Source organism: Heliconius melpomene, chromosome 6, assembly GCF_056956725.1.
Source record: "Heliconius melpomene rosina isolate 202511_hmr_F chromosome 6, ASM5695672v1, whole genome shotgun sequence".
In the NCBI taxonomy this organism is placed as follows: domain Eukaryota; kingdom Metazoa; phylum Arthropoda; class Insecta; order Lepidoptera; family Nymphalidae; genus Heliconius; species Heliconius melpomene.
This window is the reverse complement of record NC_140394.1, coordinates 9,516,154-9,538,639: the sequence shown is the minus strand read 5'-3', so window position 1 is coordinate 9,538,639 and position 22,486 is coordinate 9,516,154. Positions and strand designations below refer to the sequence as shown.

At 34.0% G+C, this 22,486-nt stretch overlaps 1 protein-coding gene across 1 annotated transcript in view; it reads left to right on the top strand.

Annotated features, from left to right (window-relative positions):
• The first annotated feature begins 1,155 nt into the window (after positions 1-1,155).
• LOC146538402 (uncharacterized) overlaps positions 1,156-22,486 on the top strand; it is a 35,724-nt gene continuing 14,393 nt past the window's right edge. The window contains exons 1-2 of the mRNA XM_085187423.1: positions 1,156-1,305; positions 22,183-22,289. Of these exons, the coding sequence (XP_085043549.1) occupies positions 22,224-22,289 (66 nt within the window). The 5' untranslated portion in view covers positions 1,156-1,305; positions 22,183-22,223. The remainder of the gene's footprint in view (positions 1,306-22,182; positions 22,290-22,486) is intronic.

The following is a 22,486-nucleotide window of genomic DNA, read 5'->3' as shown; positions in this document are numbered from 1 at the left end:
TAGGACGTTCAACTAAAGAAATTGGGCTTATTATATTAGTAGACTATATTTTCTATTATAACCCATTAGTGAAATAAATATTAAGCCTTTACAATTGTTAAAAAATATTACTGTATAATTTTTTTATTGTGTCAGAATTAATGCAATTATATTTAAGTTTCAATAAAATACTGAATGAGCCCATAGTGGCACAGTGAGATGATATCTGACTGCAAATGCGATATTTGTTGGTTCATTCTACACTCGAGACAATTAATTATTTTCATTTCTTCGTTCTGGTAACAAGACAAGGCGCGGCGATGAACTCCGCCACTCGACACATAATTTCTTGAAAGTTCTTCAAAAAGTGAAGAACAGAGTGTTGTATGAGATATATACCTACCCATCTTTCCACATTCACACGTGAAGCTGTTAGAAAACTTACCAAAAAGTTCAAAGCTTACAATATGCTTTTTCTAAATAATCGTTGTACTTAACAAGCAAGTTTTTGCCAACTTTTTCTTGTCACCATCTTTTCTCAATGACGAGGTCTTTGTGGTCAAAAAGTTTTGTGAGGCTTGGAGAAGGTTTGCTCTCATGCCTGTTCAAGTTGGCCGTGACACCTTACTAGAATAACGACGAACTACTTATAATGATATGATAACCTAGTTATGATTTCCTAAATATGAAAATATATTTTTTATAATTTTTGTAGTCGCGACAGGTTGAATTTGAATTTGAAATTTATTTACGTTTATATTTCCATTTCTTGGCTCTGGTGTCGAGGCAGAGCGCGGCGTTGAGTCCTGTCACTTAACACTAAATGCCTTCAGAACTCCCCAAAAAGTGGGGCACGGAGTGTCTTAACACTACATTCCCTCTCCCTACCCTGCTGTGTGCGGAATACACGGGAAACTGATTAAACATCTTCATTTCGCTTTGAGGTCAAGGCGTGGCGTTGGGTTTCGCTATGTAAACACACGCGATGCCTCCAGAATTCACCTTTAATTGGAGGCCGGGGGGGGACACTAAGCTACCTCTGGCTATACTGCCACATACGAGATACGGCGTCAAGTTAAATCCTGTAAAATTTTCTTTTTTAAGATAAATGTAACTCATTAAATTTATATTGAATGGGCGAGCTTTCACGTTTCAGTTTCAGTTGAACCGGTGCTTCCGACGAGAGCGCACGTCTCTACAAACCCTCTAGCAACTTTGTGTGCTATAACGTGTGTATTAAATTTAGTTTTGACATAAATTTTCATATTATTTATGAAAGCTTAAGTGGATTTTTTATATATAGTGAAGTTTACGAAGTTTCATAGTGTAAGTTTTTTTTTATTTATCTTTGTTTGTTATTATTATTAAATGATATTTTATATTACAAACTTATAATTGTAGTTCAATTTATACAAAACTAGCGGACGCGCGCAGCTTCGCTTGCGTATTTAAGGGTGAATTCTAATAACCCATGAAACATGTGTTCAATGAAATATTTTTAAGAATCTAAATTTCAAATTTTATAAAAATCGGTGGCGATTTAAAGATTTTTCCATACAAACTTTCAACCCCTTATTTGCACCCTTAGGGGGTGAATTCTAGAAAACCATGAAACATATGTTTAATTATATACGTTTAAGAGTCTGAATTTCAAATTTTATGAAAATTGGTGACGATTTAAGAAAAACCTATACAAACTTTCAACCCCTTATTTGCACCCTTAGGGGGAGAATTCTAGAAAACGATGAAACACGTGTTCAATTAAATACTTTTAAAAATCTAAATTTCAAATTTTATAAAAAGCGGTGCCGATTTAATTTTTTTTCCATACAAACTTTGAAACCCTATTTCACCCCTTTAGGGTTAAAATTTTTCAAAATCCCTTCTTAGTGGATGTCCAGATTACGAAAGTAAACTTTTGTCCAAATTTGACGTTTCTACCTTCAGCGGTTACGGCTGTGCGTGCGTCTTACCTCAGTCAGTGAGGACAAGTCCTTTTATATATATAGATAAGTGTATACATCCGCAAACTTAATTTTGTCAACTTTAACTTTAAATTGTACTTATCGTTGACATACAATCAATTGGTAGGGAATGAGAGTCCGACTCTCATTTAGCCCTTCTTTTTTATTTATTATTTTTCATTTTCTTAACCTATTACATGCATAGAAATGAAACACAACGTAATTTTTATTTAATAAAATTTAATATTATAAATATAATATTTATTCTTTCATTGGAAATCGAACCCACCTACCATCGTGTTAACAGCCAGCTGCTGCGCTTAAACTGTAAATAGACCAGTTGGTTAAAGTTTAAGTTTAAAGTTTAACCTGTCTTGAACACAAATTGCTATAAATTACTATCCTTACTTTGAAACATGAGCTTTCTAAATATGTACTGTTATTTTACTGTCTATTAATCCTTGTCCTTGCATCAAATTTACTGATATTACAATAATGACTATGATATATCAATAACAATATTTTATATTTAGTTTCATGTTCATAGGGTAGGCAGAGGGAACCTAAGGTAGGTTTTATGATACACCGCTTCGACTCTCCATTTTTCGTCGAATTCTCGAGATTTGTTTTGATTGTGTTTTGAGTGGCGGTGTTCAACGCCGTGGTTTGCCTCATTTTTTATTTTTTGCTGACTGTGTCGCGTCGTGGCAGAGCAGATAGCGTCGGATTGTAAACACGGCGGCTGTGGGTTCAATCTGCTCACGGGGGTATGAATTATTTTCATTGCGCCATTTATATTTGCCTCTGAACATGCAATTTGACAATTTGAAAACTGGGCGGTGCGTGGTCAACAGAGTGTCTTACCACTAGATTTCTCTTTTCTATATACGTGATAGGGTAACACGTGAATCTATAATATAAAAAAATATATCTAAATAAATAATAAGGTCAGAAGTGGTATATTATTATGTCTAATTATTTATTACAAACAAGTTAAACCCATACCATTTTTCGTCGTCTCATTAAAATCGTTTGTGTTAACTTTATCGGACAGTAAAACCTCATTTTGTAATACTAAGAGGGTCACAAATTAGATTTGCCCTCATAAAGTGACTTTTACTTTGAAGTATATTGATACAAATCAATGAAAAGAATATATATAACGTTAATATTTCATACAGAAAGAAAATCCACTCGCATCTTTTATTTTGCTATTACTTCTACAGGTAATAATAGGTTTAGTTGTTTATTTTACATAGTTTAACTTTAATAGTATGAAACATTACTCGTCCTAATATAGCCATAGTCCGTTCCTCGACTAAATATCCAATACAAAAATATATTCCAATTGAACCAGTAATTCCTGAGATTAGCGCAATGAACCCAACAAACCCTATATCCCTTCAACCCCAATTTTATAATATTAGTATAATTTTTGGAGAGAAGATTGAACCCATTTAGATATTGCATAATAGTGTAAAAGCCAGAACACCTACTAAGTAATTGGAGTATACGCTTTCCATCAAATAATGGGCATGCCTTGATTAATAAATGGATGCTTCGCCGGAGAGGAACTAAATGGTACCTACGACTTAGACGTTTCATATCTGTTCCACGAACTGGCTGTCCTGCAATAGTTTCGTAGTTGTATTGTAGAATTATACGGAAAAGCATATTGCAGAATTATATGGCACAGCGTTGTCAACGCGATGGTTGAGTATTCGATTCCAACTAAAAAAAAAAAAAATCACGCTCTATCCCGAAGCAGGTAGGGTAGGCAGAGGGAACCTCGTGTTAAGTTCCCGTCTCCCACTTTCCGCCGAATTCTGGAGACATGACATGTTGAGGTGGAAGTCAACGCTGCGCTTTTGCGTCGGCACCAGAGCGAAGAAATGAAAATATACTTTTAAATAAATATTTCCTTTCCTCGAGTGGGGATCGAACCCACGACCGTCACGTTACTTTTTAAAAGGCTAAGGCAAACATTGATATTTATTATGATTAATGAAGAGAAATTCTATATGATACCTTATGTACTAACCGTAGAAGTCCCGCGGGGATCCTATAACTGTTCCGTTGCGCCGTTTGAGGTACGGAATCCTAAAAATAACGAGTTTTTGCAACCTAACTCCGTAAGTTACGCAACCCCACATAATAATTACATATAACTTAAAACACTGATTTCAGTTCATATTCCATTTGCGATACAAAGGCGTCGCGGCTTGTTAATAACTCGCTTATTTCATATTGAAACATCTTAAGAGTAATTTAAAGGTCGCTTTGAACTTTCTACAGTGAGAGCTACTTTATTAGGTTTCTCTCTAACATCTGTTTACTTAAAATGTTGTTTATTTGCTTATTGCTTCTTAAAATAAAGATAATATAGTCTTTTTAAAAAATAAAATAAATATTAATAATTTATTAATTTGAGGCCGTTGTGAAGCAGGGGCACAAGCGTGTCACTGTCAACGTGGTTGAGGGTTCAATTCCAACGGGAGATTGAAAAAAAAAGAAAATCTTTGAATTAATGATCTTTAAAGTGATTCTCTAATAGTAGATATACAAGTATAATAATAATAAGTGTACGGGTGCAGAAGATTTCTTTGAAGCTAACGTATATTGTATTTCGTACAAAAGATAGAAAATTGGCTCTTTCAACCCATTGTTAGGATATTATGTACGGTTCTGTAGAAAGATGCGATTTTAAGTTCATAGTCTGTCTTTTTCCTTCATCACATTTGTATAATAAAATAAATCTTGAAGAGATTGATATCTGTTACTCACTTTTCTACAAGCGTACAACTAAAAACGGAACGGGACAAAGTGTGGCGTTTAGTTCCGCCGCTCACCACATTATGCCCATAGGAGCATAAGCGGAAGGTTGGGAGCGGAAGTGGGAGTAGAATCCCAGGGTCCTTCTGCATGCTCTGCTATGTATGGGATATAGCGTGAAGCTAAAAAAGACAACAGGGTGGGTGGGCAGAGAGAATCTAGCATTGTGAGCTACGATGAAAGCTGTGTTGTAATTATCTTATAGTCTTCTCCGATGAACGGTTAATCCAACATAAATATATATTCTTCAATTCAAACAAGTTAAACTTCCTGAAATTAGCTCGTTCAATAACTCGTACAATTCTTAAAAAAAAAATAGTTATGAGCATTTTCTATTTCAATTTTGTAGTATATTTCTTGCAAAAACAAAAACCTTATGTGGAACCCTAGCATCAACTAGACTTTAATATATATGAATAGCCTTAGGAGAACAATTTATTTCATATGGAACGGCTGCAAAGTCGAAGAAGTATGGCACGTTTATAAACTCCACGCAAACGAAGCTGAGGACGACAGCGAGTGTAAAGCAATTAGATTATCTCAACTTTGATATCTCTTTTATTATATCCTTAGACATAGACAAATTTAATTTAATTCAAATTAACTCTATTAATCTAAATTAGAATGAATGCTAAAGTAGATTAGGGAGCTCCGTGAGTGACATAGTACTTATTTAGGCATTTTCGAGACATTACGTGTGAAGTAGTATTGTGAATTAATATCCCCGAATGATAATCGAACCTATAACCATTGAATTTACACAAAGTCCTTTATTTTATATGTATTTACTTGTAATACTATTTTTCACGTTGCATAAACCTCCACGCCTAGCTATCAGAATGTAGTGCTTTATGTGTTCTAATTGAGTCTAGCTTAATTAAGCTAATGATTCATTTATCTTCACTCCTAGGAATAAGGTTAGGTTGTTTCGCAGTTATGTGGAATTTTAGTGTATTTTAGTAAATGTTAGAATATTTATTTTTTAATTTTTTTAGCTATATCCTGCATGTAATAGGATAGGCAGAGAGGGCTTAGTGTTATGACATTCTGTTATTGACTTTCCACTATGATGTTGCCAAAACGAGGAAAGAAAATATTAAATATTTCATTGTGCCTGTTTCGGCGTTTCTACACCGAATTAAGTGTTTTAAGTGTCTCTTTTTTGTTTTTTTAATATTCCTTAGCCTTCATTTGAATATATACGAGTATACATTCGTTTTAAATGAAAATAGATAAAATCTACTAAACCTATTCAATTAACTTTAAGTATTGTAGATTGAGACTTCGGTGGTTAATTAAATTAAAAGTTTAAAAGATAACGAAATGGAGATTAAAGTACTGACACGAAATAAGTAAAATGGTAATTCCACATGCGATAGTCGTAGGTTTGTTTCTTATGGGAGAATATTTTTCTTTAAGAAACTACGTAAAAAAACTCCTCTTTCCGCCCAACTTTTAGAGACATTGCCGAATACTGGAACTTAACGCTGCACTGTGTTCTTACTAGATATAAAAAAAATAATACATTTTCCAGATTTGGCGTTGAACTCACAACCATCGCGTTTAGCAAAACATAGTAGTCAGCCTCTATAGTTGCCCTAAAAAAATATTTTAGCTAGCATTTTGTATGTAGGTGCTATATACATACATATTTCAGCGAGAAAGGTAGTTTAGCTTTTTGAAACGTACTCGTATTGTACGCTTCAATCCGACGTACAATATTTGCAGTAACACGTGCGGGGTACGCACGGATGGGGTTTTATGGTTTTAGTGTTGTTATATTTTGGTTATTTCACGAGATATAAGGGATTTGCTACTTTACCTGTGACTTTGTTGGCAAAATCGAAATGAAATAACTAACAATTCTTTATCAACAATATAATAATTATGAATGTTCCTCGATACAGACTAAATATTAAAAAAAAAACATTTAGTCTCGTCAGTTCCTGAAAGCGTTTTACTAATAAGATAGCTTTATAATATCACCATAGATCGTTTTTTCACCAGTTTCACGCTTATCCTGTAATAGCGGGATAGGCAGAGGGAACTTAGTTAAGGCACTCCGTTCCAACTCCAACTTTAAACGTAATATACTCGTAATTTAGCTATATATGAGTATACGTCCTAAGTTCAATGATATATTTATTCTTTCCAGATTTTTGAAAACCTATTCATTTGCATAATTAAATTTTCTTTCATACATTCACGAATGTCATCTACATTATTATGTAATAGATACAATTTGGTCGATAGATCGGTTAGGAATAAATAAATTCGCTGGTGTTTAGCCTTTAAAAAGCTGCTTTGCTAAAAGCTTTGTAAATATTTTTAAAGATTAAGGCTATCGTAGCGTAGTGGACTGTATACGTGACGGTTGTGGATTCGATTTCAACTCGGGTAAATAAGTTGTTTTTCATTTCCTTACTCTATGAACAATGTAAAGCGCGGTGTTAAATTCCGTCAATTAACACTCAATGTCAATACGCCTGTCTAATGGTTATTTTTCTTAAAATTATGTTTTGAATATTAAATCAACAACTTTCATATCTATTTCTGTCTTACAAATATATATATAAAGAACCCCCACAAACATTTCTGCAACCGGATATCAAGCATCGAAGCCAATTTTTCTCAAAGACTTATGTGAAACGCTCGTTGAATTACAGTTTTGGAAAGAAAAATGACTTTTTTATAGACATTACTTTCATATTACAGCTTTTATGTAACAAGTTAACTCAACACGCATTTTTCAAAAATGGTCAAAATGATTTGTGGCAAAATGGGCAAAATGTTTCTTTTTTCTTTTTAGGAAAAAATAATTCAAGCTTTTCTCTGTCAACGAAGATAATAACATTTCTAATACACTCACGTTGTGCAAATATAAAAGACAAACCTCATACATGCATAATGAAATGTTAGCTGAAATTTACACTCTAACTACGTTTTAAGGCAGCGATTCTCAACCAATTTTTTTGGTCACAGCAGACAAATAAAAGAAAGTTAATTTCCTTTTTCCATTCGTCTACAAAAATATATTAAAATATTATTTTTTCATTTAATTTTACTTTGTAATAATACTTTACTATTATTTTACACTACAAATAATTTGGTTGTATTTTCTACCAATACAAATACAAAGGCTTTAGTATATGTGTTTTTATTTTGTAATTAACTATTGTCGTTGCCTTGTAGCATATTTATTTTGTCATATGCCCTAATTTTATTTTCATTTTAAGATATATTTATGGTTAATAATTCTAAAATTAGTACGGAAGCCTCGGTCGCCCGGTGGTCGAGTCCACTCGCACTTAACCAGTTTTTTATACAAGTTTTATTTTCAGTTGTATGTAAACTAATTGTTGTAAGTGGTATTTGTAAAATCTGTCAGAAAAAAATAAATAAATTGTAATTGAGGCAGCATGGTTGGGAATCACTGCTGTATGCTATACATATACATATGTATATACATTCTATTCGTATCTTATTTCACGTAGATGACGAAATGCCACTACAACTGTGAAGATGGAGTGGCCTTAAGATAAATAAGCTTATAAGATTATGCTATCTAGAAATTTTATATAGAAAATACTAATAGAGAGCTCGTGGGTTCAGAAAATTTCATACATATATGAATTGGCGATTTCTATGTTATATAACATATTTTTAATGTGAATCATTTAAAGGTGCAGGTATAAACCGTATACTAACGACATTTTTATTGTCGTTTAATTTGATGTTTTAAAACATATTTTGTATTTTAATTATATTCTAAAATGTTTTATCTGGCTCTGTTTCTAGTGATTACTGACATACAAAGCTTAACTTACACCTCATGAACTGTTCAGTAAAGGAAGAAGAAGAAGAAGTAAGACGTATCTTCATGATTGGCACTGTCTATACTGAATCTATATATTTTGAAACTACTGGACTTTTAAAATAACATAGCTTTTATCGAAATTCCCAGTGGAACGGACATACATAACTTTTCTTTTTACATCATAAAATCAACGCTAACAAATTTGCGGTCGTCTAATATTTATATAAGACAAATCAAAAAGGGACCATCTAATATCTTTTACCAACAATCAATACCCTGAAACAATATACATATAAAGTACCCTTATCAATATATATCAATTTTTAATATGACATTTTCTGAAGTAAATGAGTAAATAAACTCGTCGATTCAACCTTAAGATCTCTCCGGGGCTTAAAAGCAATTTCGTACGTCAAATATTTTCGTTACACATAATAATATGATTTATTTATGTATGTATTGCTAAAACAATTCTTTTTGAAGGCTTTATCTGAATTATGAATGTGCCTCTAGTTATGCGTTTACCAGCCTACCCTTCATACATTCATTTTATACAATCATTCATTTATATATCCATTCACTTATATAAAAAGACCAATTCATTTAGTAATTACTTAGTCCCACCGGACCGTAAAAAGTTTCGGGATATCCTCTACTCGTCCCCAACGTGAAGCTAGAGTTGCTACTCAGTCGCTGAGCGTCTAAGCTGGGCCTCCCTTAGGGCAACTGAGGGTCTCACCTGGCTGGGCGGATCGCACGAGTAGCGAGTGGCTCCCTACAAATGATACACAGGTCTTCAGGAACCACGGACGTCAGGTCTTCAGGACGGCTGCAACCACTGGCAGGGGGAATGCCCTAAAACCGTTTCTTCCTTCTCCTTGCGGGGGAGTGAGAAGACCTCGAAATAATTACTTAGTATATCATATGCTAATGGCGAGTGCAAACATTTTAGTAGTTTTTCAAATTCAATCACTCTAAAGTAAGCCCTTTACTCTACATAATTACAGTAATGGAGTTACTTTAGAGTGAAGTTTGTAAACTATGATGCTGTCTTAACATACTATATGTATTTTATATATTATTATTTATCGAGTGTATTTTTAATGCATATTATATATAAATATTTATCCATTATTATTGAATTCCTTATATTATAATTTAATGCACCACCCACCATCTTTTTGTTTTTTAAACGGTTTTATTTAGCTCACCCCGTTTGTTTATTTGTTTGTTTGGGTCAAATTTAGTAATTGAAATTTAACCCTCTTCCCGTTAACCGATTGATCTGAAATTTGGTATACGCCTTTGATTCTGGTGACAATACAATTATCCATATTCAATATTATTGTGAATCCAAGATGGCCGCCGCTACAAGATGGCGGACAACTTAGTTTTTTTCAATCCCATCAATATGGGTATCAAATGAAAGGGCTTGTCAATTAGAATTCAGTGGACTATACAAAATCAAAATCCAAGATGGCCAACACTACAAGATGGCGGACAAGTTAGTTTTTTTCAATCCTATCAATACGGGTATCAAATGAAAGGGCTTGTCAAGTAGAATTCAGTGGACTACACAAAATCAAAATCCAAGATGGCCGCCGCTACAAGATGGCGGACAAGTTAGTTTTTTTCGATCCCATCAATATGGGTATCAAATGAAAGGGCTTGTCAAGTAGAATTCAGGGCACTATACAAAATCAAAATCAAAGATGGCCACTGCTACAAAATGGCGGATAATGTAGTTTTCAATCCCATCAATATGGGTATCAAAATAAAGGGCTTGGTAAGTATAATACAGTATACTATACACAATTACAATATGAATCTCCTACCTAAGTCAAGATCTGGTATCCTGTCGAGGACTGTGTGGCTATAGGGTGCCTAAAAATGAGACGTCGCTAGGGGTACACCACCCAAGGTAAAAGGTAAAAGCGCGCCGAGAACTGTATGGCACTAGGTGGATAAAAATGATATGTCGTTAGCGTTTTCCCCTCAAGATTCAGGCACATCTTGTTGTACATAGCCTTGCTCCTCTATTGGACCTCTGGGGGGTCGATCGTAACATTCTCCACTCACTCAACGAATTGAATAGTAGGAGAAATAAAAACTAAAAACTTAAAAATAAAAAAGTAAAAAAAAAATTTTAAGTTAAACGGTTTTATATTGCAGATAAATGTACTAAAAAATAAAAAATAATTTCATGGAAATTATGATTACTAAAATAAAATCGTGGGGCACGTCCAATATCTACAATCGAAAGACATGGCATGAGACTTCACCCACCTAGTGGTAAGTAGAAAGTGTCCCCACGATTTTATTTTAGTAATCATAATTTCCATGAAATTATTTTTTATTTTTTAGTACATTTATCTGCAATATAAAACCGTTTAACTTAAAATTTTTTTTTTACTTTTTTATTTATACAACCCCAACAACCAAAGGTTGCCTGGAAGAGATCACTTTTAGCGATTAGGCTGCCTTATTGTACATGTTGTTTCTACGTATTTTGTATATAAACATTGTAAATTTTATGTGCAATAAAGTATATTGTATTGTACTGTATTAAATTAAGTTAATAAGTTTTAAGGGATATAGTAGCAAGAGGAAATAATAGATATAGATAGATAGAATGAGGCCGTCATGACGCAGCGGTACAGCATCAGATTGTAAAAGGGTTTGATTCTCGATTGGGAGGATGATTTTACTTACTTTTGTAAAAGACAAGGTGCAGCGTTAAGTTTACTCAACGCGTAATGTCTCTAAAATTAGGCAGTGTCTGGATAACGAAATGTCTTAGTCTAATGTTCTATTCTGTTATATTGTGACATTATTTTTAAGTACATAAAGCTCTATATATGACCTACATTAGAATCTATTTTTAGAAAAGCCTAGTAAAGCTTATTTTAAGTTTTAACATTTGTAAAAGCTTTACTAACCACTACGTGTACTTCTGCTACACCCCTAAAGCTTTTCAACTACTTTGAACGAAACTTTATAACATGTTACGAAATGCAAACGAATAGTTTATGTTAGAATGAACGAAAATTATATTGGACAAAGTACTAAAAAATAAATAATTCTGAATAAATAATTCTGAATAAGATTTTTAGTTCAATTTAAAACTTTCTTTCCTCTCTAAATTAAATATCATAATATAATTTTAAAGCCCTAACTTATACTATTCATTTTAAATCAATGAAAAAATAAAACCAAGTAAGTGCGAGTCCATAGTTACTTTAGTACTTATAATCGTGAAATTGGTACAGAACCCTCGGTTGGCGAGTCCGACTCGCGCTTAACCGGTTTTTATTTAATACAAGTACTAGCTATCAAACTAGTTTAAAAGTAAGCTTCCTCATTCCTGTATGCGAACGCTGACTAAGCCTAATAATCCGTGTACGTGTTTCAGAATATATATAAAAGATTTAAAGCTAAAAGGTTGGACAATATTTTGATACACGCCATTTTTATATCAAAGTTGTATTAGTTCACAATGTTACAATGTTAATCTATATCTATACAGTATATAAATAAATCTATTACGTTATAGACTGGTAGTCAACGCACTTTAGTAGAAGTAGAACCTGTTCCTCAAAGAACCTGTTCCTTGTTTCAAGTCAGTTGTAGCACAGTGGCATAAACTTGCGACTGTAAACATGTGGGGTTGTAGGATCGATGTCTACTCTAAGAAAAAAAAAATAATTTCAGATAGGCCGAACTCTTATAGCAATTTTTATAGTAAGATTTTGATACCTCTCGGAAACTTTTGTATCCAACATTTTCGTTTTAATTAGTTATTCCTCTAAGTGGGAATCAAACCCGCAACGTCGTGTCTTTTTTACGAGAAAAGTGAAACTTAGTTCAATCAGCGAATATAATAAGTAATAATAATTAAGGTATATATCGTTGTACCAGACAACTAATACTTTTATTGCCGTTACCGTCGGTTCCGACCCTTTTAGTGGATCACTATTTTATCAAATTAGAGAAGAATTTATTGCTTACAATTGTATATACAGGGTGGAAGAGGCAGCGCTTCTTTTACTGAAACTGCATATAGGGTAAAATATTTCAAACCCAGAATTAAAAAAAAATAATCAAGGTACCTCAACGGTTTGGACGTAGGATTTTTTTTTCATTTCACGATTTTTATCCATACCTGTATTTCGTGTGACGCACACATACGTATGCGACGTTGCCGCTTTGACAGGCAAGTGTGTGCGTGCCTATGTTATACTTTACTAATGGCGTTTTATTTTAAAACGATAATTTTATTATTTATTTTGTTTGAAAAAAATACTTTTTTATTTTTGAGAATTATTTTTTTCCGAATTATATTAGGCTTTTATAGAGTAGTTAAAACTGTGGTTTCATTTAAAGTGGCGCTGACAATTCCATCCTGTATAAGCACGTACGTACATGCCCATATATAGTTCGTTAAACAATATCATAATATTACTGAAAACCATTGAGCTTTAGATTTTTTTCTACAAAGAAGAGTAAGTGGAGGGAATCTTACGTTAAAACACGTTCTCTCCATTTATAAAATCAAATCAGCTTCACGCTATATCTCGCATACATTAGACTAGGCAAAGGGAACCTAGCGTTGAGACATTCCGTCTTTAATTTCCACCGTTTGCGTGTTGAGTGACGGAATTGAAAATATCCTCAAAATATGTTGTCTAAAAGAAAAATATAAGAATATAATAATATAAGGATATGGTTCAATGTGAATATTCTTCTTATATTCATATTGAACCATATACTCATATATAGATTATCTTATATACTTAATATATACGACTAAATATATGTAATATGGAGTTATTTATATGAAACAGGCACGTTCCATGTTTTAATATCGTGTCTTCCTAATTGAAAGCTCGAGAATGGTATAAGAAGCCTTATTAGGCATGAAGCTAATTTTGGCTAATGTCATACGAACTCGGTAATGTAATATTTGTATTTAATATAACCTTGCTGTTGCCTCGAGGCCGTCGTGACGTAGGGGCACTAGGGTGTGACTGTATCGCGACGGTCGTGAGTTCGGACCCCACTCGGGGTAATTAATTATTATTTATTAACTTTTCATTACTTTGCTATGGTATCAAGGTTGAGCCGAAGGAACCTAGTGTTTCAACTACCTAGTGTTTCCCTCTACCTATCCTGTTGTGTGCGGGATAAAGCGTGAAGCTGATTTAATGTTTCTACTGATTATTTACTTTTCCTTTCTTAGTATGTAGATCTAAACAATTCGTTGCAAAAAGAGACAAGTTTTGAATTTAAAGTGGTTTCTATTCGAAAATTTGAACTAGTTTATATTAGGTTTTCCTATTAAAGTTTAAAATTATAATTTCTGTACTGCTGCTGTATTTTGAATATTTCCTTATATTTCTTAATTAAGTAAAATACTTAGACACCATTGTTGCCATATTTTGGTAAATCAAAATACAATTTGACTGCTTTCAGGACATTTGCAAGTTGAATTTCGCCACTTACCACGCAATGTCTCGAAAATTAGGTGGAATGCTCTATTTGCCACCCAACGAGTCTTAACTTACTTAGTTTCCCTCCTCTTACTCTGCTATTAGAGGGATTCAGCGTGAAAGAAATGTCAAATAAATATGTTTAACATGTACAAAATATAAGTTAAGTTAAAAAAATCCCCGCGGTTCGAGTGTAAAACACTGCTATTTTCACGCTGTTAACCCTTATAAATAATTAAGCTGGGCTAAAGGCGGGTCACTATAAATTCCATTCAATTGACAACCCCAAAAGGCTCTCCTTAAATAATTCAAATTTCTTGGAAGTTCCTTTCATTGGTTTTAGTTGAGGTCAGAAATTACAAGGACGACTAATTCAAATGTGAAATTTAAATTATTCACAGCTTAAGGAACTTGAATTGTTACTTCAAGTAATTTTATAAATGATTGCTTTGAATTTTGTGAAAATTTAATTGTAACATTGTTGAATAAAGAGTTTTTTTTAGACACAGACATTCCGTTCCCAATCCAGCGTCCAATGTTCGAGACATGGAGTGGTGGAACTCAACGCCTTTCTTTTTATCCTGATCATGGGAATCAGCTTCACGCTGTATCCTGCTTACAGCAGGATAGGCGGAGAAAACCTAGTGTTAAGGCACTTCGTTTCCCTCTTTAAAATTTCTGTGAAAACGATGAATCTTTTGGTTTGTGTTAACTTAGGGGCTTTACTTTTTTGTGTTCCAAGGGGCTACAAACCTGAATACTTAATATTAATTTCAACTTGATACCTCCAAGCTATCTTGATATAAATGACCACGACAGAGAGATGGACAACGAAAATGTTCCTATTAGAAACTGGGTAAGAAGTGGAGGACGCGGCGTTAAAATACCCCTTTTACTACAGTATCTATTTGTAGTATAAAATATATAAATCTTGAGATTTATATGAAGCAAATGTATGGGACAAATCTCTTGGGATGTTAGTAGTAATTATTAAAATTAATTTCCTTCCTTCTTCCTGGCATTAATCCCGGCTATTACCGGGGTCTGCCTTCCTACTTAACCTACTCCACTTTGCACGATCTTTTGCGTCCTCGGTGGTTAGACCATTGGCTTTCATGTCCTTCTTCACGACATCCAACCAGCGCTTCCTTGGGCGTCCGGGAGGTCGCGCCCCAGGAACTTGTATAGCAAGGCACTTGCGTCCGACATAGTTCTTAGGCCGGCGCGTAACGTGGCCAAACCATCTCAAGCGACGCTCTTGGAGCTTATCCGCTACGTCACGGACCCCAAGACTACCTCGAATGAATGTGTTGCGTATGCGATCAGTCTTCTTTTCACGAGTCACCTCCTGGACCTCGTCATTCCACCACCATGTCTCCTTGTCGATGACACGTCCTCCCCTAGAAACGCCAAGAATTATTAAAATTAATTTATGAACAGTTAAATTAATAACTTTTAGATTAATAACCATATAAATTGCTTTCTATTTGAAAATAATTGCCAGCCTTAAACAATAACTTACTAATTAATATAACTAATTAAAGCGAATAAATTAAAATTTACTCAAAATTTTGTATTATTCAGTACAAAATTTCGATACAAAATGTATTGCCATAATTGATGTTACAAATGTAGCGGAAAAGAGGTCATACAATAGATTTCTGGAAATTGGTGATTTGAAAATCTGAATAGAAAATACCTAAACAAATGAAGTGGAAAATTTGCTATGAAATTTTCCAAACGATTTGCACATAGCTGATATAGTAGTATATTTAGTATCTATACTAAATTAAGGTTTAAAAAATTAAAAAATAAACCTTTAACTATCGTTATAGACTATTCTGAAATCGAGTTGATATCATCATCATTTCATGTTCATCATCATCATCATCATCAGCCTGTCCTCGTCCACTGCTGGACATAGGCCTCTCCAATGGCACACCACTGAGCTCGATCTTCGGGTTTTCGCATCCAGCCGTTGCCCGCCATCGAGTTGATATACAAATGTCAATATGTTTTAAGTTTGTTGCCGGAAAAGTAATTTCTCATGGGAGATTTCGTCGTGTATTCCTCTGTATGTGACGAAACTTTGCGCATTAATATGTGAACAGGTGAAGTTAGGGAGAATTTGCGTGACATGATAAAGAATTTTTAAAACGACTTTCTTCAAACTATTGAAACGTTCAATAAGAAAAATATTTACAAAACATGGAAAAAGCAGTGGGGAACGGAAGTGTCCTAACAGTAGGTTTCCAGGTTCTCTTTGAGCTACAGCAAGATACAACGTGTAGTACAAGAAAAAAAGCACATGTTCTTTCAGCTCAGCTAAACATGGGTAGCCTAAAGTAAACCGTAGGAAACTATGTTTTTTTTATAAAATCATCAGATTCCATCAAATACCTTCTAGCTAAATCGTTAAGTCATTCAGTGAATTTATCAAAAAAATTACGTCTAGGTTCCCTCTGCCTTACCTTACTATGTGCGTGATACAGCGTGAACACCAAAAACGAACTACTAAGTGCGCTGCAAACACATATTAGAATATGTTTTAGCAGGCGAAGCCGCAAGCGAGTCGCTAGTTAAAATAGCAATGGCAATGTTCTCATTGTAGATAAAGTAATAAGGCGAGCAAATTCCCTGGAGCTCTAGGAGAAAGGTCTTAACAATGTTGGATTACGTTTCTCTAGCAACTTGTTACTTCATTTTCTTAGAATTAAGTAAAAATAACATGCCTTCTGTATTTTTATTTACTTTATATCTAGCATATATGTATAGGTAGGTATAAATGCTATATGGTATCTATGAGGTAGATTTAGGTTCGAGAAATAACGGATATGATCGCCATTATATAATCCATTTTATTAGATTCACGCTATAATCGTTAAGATACTACCGTTCCCCTCTCAAATACATATTTAAATATATACTTACAGCAATTACAGCAATATAATACGGCGGGAGCAAATACATTATTAATATCCCACAACTCCGCTTAAACATCACTTATCGTTTAACTGATCTTCAATCATATTCTATTTAAAATTTAATATGAATTAAAACATAATTTACGTCTCCGAGAGTGGGTGCTAATCACGTAACGTAGCCAAAGCAACTCCCCTACATCATACCCATTTACGTGAGTGAGATCATAATATTTACGGTTTATGAGTTGTTCAGTATCTAAAGTGTGCCAGAAATAGACAATGATCCTACGTTTTAAACCTTAGGTCCTTTTCACACTTAAAATATATATATGTTTATCTATAAATATAGTGAAGGCCAGTCGTGGCACAGGGGCACAAGCGCGGCGTTAAGTTCCGCTATTTGACATGCAATGCATGAATATAGGAATATAGATCACGATCTACTTTTTATACTTATTGCTATTGTATATAATTGTATATTAAAATCTAAAATTGTGCATTACGTTCCCTATTTTCCGCCAAATTCTGCACGCATTGCGTGTTAAGTGGCGTAACTCTACACTGGGTTATGCCTCATTACCAGAGCAAGGAAATGGAAATATTAAATCTTTTATTGTACAAATGTGATGAAAGATACACTATGAACTTAAAGACGCATCTCTAACAGAATCGTAAATAATGTGCTAACAATGGTTTGACAAGGGTTTTCTAGTGGGAATCGAACCCACAACCCGTGTACTTAATATAGATTATAGGTAACCTTCCTAGCAATTTAAAGCAGTAGTTCCTGAGATTAAACCAAACAAACTCTTCAGCTTTATAATTCTAGTACAAACCAATTTTCTATTTTTATGCATCGATGAAAGGATATATTGACAGACTGAAACGGATGCATAGTCTAAATTAGTTCGATTGATAAATATTGTGTTATTCTTAATTAACTATTGGTGTTATATGGATTATACAAGTGTATAAGAATTTCGATGTAGATAAGAACATATGGCCTAACTGGCTAGAGCGTTCTCTCTCTGTCTTAGGAAGAGAAAGATATCTGTCATCCGGGGAAGGTCCGGGGGGGTCTGAACCAGGGAACGGTGCCAGGACGGATGTCCTCTGCCCGTGGTGTCTTACGGCAGCAGCTTAACACTGCTGCGTCCTTGGGAGTTGGCCTTGGAGCCAAGGGGGAAATCGGGGGAAAACCTGTGGGAGATTGCGTGGGGGGGAGGATAAGCAAGTAAAAGGAAGGAAGGAGCTGGAATGCCTCTTGGGCGGTCTCTCTGTCTTAATGGGAACGGAGTGTCTTAACACTAGGTAAGTCAAGCTCACAACCATCGTGTTTTCAATCAGCGCCAGGACGGTCCTAAAATGCAAATATTTTAGTATTTCAGTAATAAATTTTCTATAAATTTTGCACCAGGTGTTAACAATTGTATAATCAAATTCTTTTTCTGTTTCTTCTCTGTTTTTAACGCAATTTAATAATTGTTTATTATAAATAGAGCGGAATAGTCAAACAAAAAAAGATTTTTTCCATATGCATCGTTATATAACGAACGGTTCGAGGTATGCGAAATTCTCCAGTAACGTATGCGAATATAAAAAGTTTGTTTAATGTAGATTTTTAGCTAAGACGTATTTTTAGCTGTAGACTAATATTATGAATCTGTTATATTTTAGTTACACGATATCTGATACTTGGTTAACGCATGGAATTATAAGGCGAAAAGTAAGAAAATTGGAGGTGAGTTAAGAAAAGAATTACTCCATATGTTTTTTTCGTTTTTTTTTTTCATTTATACTTGGCTGGGCCATCGCGATCTTAATAAAATGGTCTGATAGACAGACATACAGACAGAAGGCTTACTAAAATATCATAAGTGTTATGTTTATTTGCTTTTGAGGTACTGAACCCTAAAAAAGAGAGAGAAATGGGATAGAGGAAACGAATAGAATAGATACTAATAAATAAACGCATAGACATAGAAGTTTTAATGAGACGCGATCAAAGCACGGATATACCTACGGACGGTAACGTCTAACTCAGGATAACTATGTCAAAAGGCAACTATTTGTTTTGCTTAACTAAACTACTTAGTTTTGGTTTCATCTTGCATAATAATTAGTTTTTTAACGTTATTACGTACTTCTTGTTTTTTTACGAGATAAAAAGAGATAATTTAGTGTTATAACACTTTGAAGTGTTCTTTCCGTCCTTTTTCACGACGAACAGCGCGCCTGGAAAGCTATTGTTAAGATATTCTGTTCTCATTAAAATACTTCCATTTCCCACTTGCCGTCGATATTTTGAGGCAATTAAGTTACGCCATTCAAAACACGAGTCGTGAACCTTAACACACGCGCTTTGCCTTATTACCAGAGCGAAGAAAAGAAAATATTAAATATTTCAGGCCATTCTAGCAAACGCAAACAGGTTGTGGGTTCGATTCCCAATCGAGGTAATGAAATATTTAATATTTCAATTTTTCGCTCTGGTGTTGAGGCAAAACGCGGCGTTGAAATTCGTTACTCAATACGTAGTGTCTTCAGAATTTGGAGAAAAGTGGAGAGCGTACTGACTTATCAATAACTAGCGACCCCCTTGCGGCTTCGCCCGCTTTTACTACTGGATTATTCATATAATGTATGTTTGCAAAGCACTTAAGATAATGTGAAAATTAATTAAACTCTAATGCAACCCGCATTTTCGTAGTTCCAATAAGGATTTTCCAATTGTTTTACTCGGCAAGGATTTTTTAGTAGGTACCGTAATTTTAAATCTGTGCTACTAATCTTTTCAAGTACTTATTAAAATATATTTAAATGACTATTTTTAGATAGTTAAATGACTATTTTTAAACGGAAGAATTTATAAACAAAAGCCTACCTACTAACAACTACTACAAAAAATATGAAACCAAATATATCGCGCTGAAATAATACATTCAACCCCAATTATCCAATACGTGCAAACGCATCTAAATCTTCGTTGCTATGCATCTATAGCGGGCGGCTTTTTTTTTCGAGCTTGTGGTTAATGCTGAAGAGGGTATTCTGTCCCTGATGAAAAGCAAGCACTACGTGGCTGCCTGTGAGGAAAATTAAATAGAATGCATTGGCCGGGGATCGAACCCGGGCCGCCCGCGTGGCAGGTGAGCATACTACCACTGAACCACCGATGACTGCTCATGACGCGCTTGTATAAGCAAAACGTCGCGGGGCGCGTTTCGCAGCAAGGATGTTTTGATATTGTAACAACTTCTAAAGTACTTATTAAAATGAAAAACAGTAGAAGACAGCTTTGATCTACATTAAATGGCCAACGTAACTAATATACTTATTTATATGCTGAGAGTAAGGGATAAGTGAAACTTGAGTAACATACAGCTGATGAGTCAACGGCGTGATGTGTCAATAATTAAATGCGTTTTTCTCTAATACTATTCGCAATTTCGAAATAGTGTAAAAAGCAAATTTTATCTTCGTTTAACGTAGAAAATTAATAAAGTATTTTAAAGGATAAGGATTAATACCATTATGGAAAAATATCCCTCACAATAAAAAATATCTGGAAATTACTATTTTTAGACGGAAATATGATCACTACACGTTATCCTTAAAAGATAAAAATATGCTCTCGCGGACTTTTTTGTAGATCTTATTAAGAGGAACAATACTCCAGTATATTATTTTCATGTAGTACTTACCATAAAAGCAGCGCATGCGCGATTGTGTCTCAACGGGTAGGACTTTAGACACATTTATCGTATTTATGTTAATTTACATAAGAATGTACAAATAATAAACTATATATAAACCTTCCCTGAAAAATACTCGACCTAATGGTGAAAACCGCATAAAAATCCGTTGGGTGGTTTAGAAGAAGAAGAGTTAGAAAGTTCAGACAGACACGAAAAGCGACTTTGTTTTATAAGATATAGGATGTCGCTCTGCCTATCTTGCTATAAGCGACATACAGCGAAAAGCTAAAAAAATGTATTCCCTCCGTTGGGGATCAAACGTACAACTCAGACGCTTGTATCAGGCATCAGTAGTAACAAGCTTAGTAAATAAAAAAAACAATTTTATAGACATATAAAATATTATAATCATTATTTTTAATTATTTAAGCTCGATACATTTTTAACAAGCGACGACATTCAGTTCAGATTCGTCCAATTATAATAATAATCAATACACCAACATACATACAGGTTTTATATTATGTTTTTAGTTGAAGATATATTATAGTAGATACTTTTGATATATTTCACTTAAATTTTGTACCTAGATCATTAGCTCTATGTTATTATATTTAAAAAACCACGAGAGAGTCGGATTGGCCCACCGAGAAATGATATTGACAGACGGATAGAAACACAACAATGTGTTCTTATAAGGATTCCGTTTTTTACCTTTTGAGGTACGGAACCTTAAAAATTATATAAAGAAGAAAAATCTTTTACCTTTTACTTTTAAGAGTGACTGAAAGACAACGTATAGCCGAAATTGTGAATTGTAGATCGCTGTTTGTCATATATTAGGCTAGGGGCACACTCCTATTCTATAAGGGAGCATACACTAAGAACGGACTAAGGAACAAAAAAAAATATTTTGTTACGTTTACTAAATTCTAGTTTAGTTTCTTCGCTCTGGTGTCGAGCGTGACGTTGTTGCCACTCAATATGCAAAAGCCTCCAGAATTCAGCAGAAAGTGTGTTTTAGCCTTTTTATTACCAGAGAGTATGTGAAAATAATAAAAATATTTCATTCTCTCAAATGGGAATCAAAGCCACAACTGCGCCTTTACAGTCTATCACGAAATGTCACGTTTATTTAGTCCCGCTAAATTCGTCCCAATAGGGCCATAACAACAAAACGAGTACAACTTTACAAATATATTTTATACCTTAATGAATTTCTCTGAGCTCCAGGTATCATACCTCGTAATTATATTAATGTTTATTATCTTTTTAATTTCGTTGAAACATGACAAGCTTAATTACTTTGACTCTACTAAATATGGAAGATATTTATTAGTAGGCTATGTTAGAGCTACGAGTATGAACATTTTTATTAATGCGTATACCCGTTGTGGTGTTCGATTCCTATTCGAGGGAATGAATTATGTAATATTTTATTATAATATTGATTATATTTCTTTTTTTCTTTTATTCTAGATGTAAAAAACGTTTCATTGAGGGCTCCTCCACCTGCACTTATGAAGCGCAAACTATGCATGACGCCGCCCTTCACCTGTGACGACGACATGGAGGAACTAAATGTGGTATGGAATTCAATTATATTACTTTTATTCAAGTTAATTATTTACTTTAATTATTTATTTACGTTTCTATTTCCATTTTTTCGCTGCAGAAAGTGGGGAACGGAGTCTCTTAGCACTAGGTTCCCTCTGCCTACAATGCTGTGTGCGGGATACAGTGTAAAGCAGTTTTTTTTTTAAATTATTTATATAAATGAGAA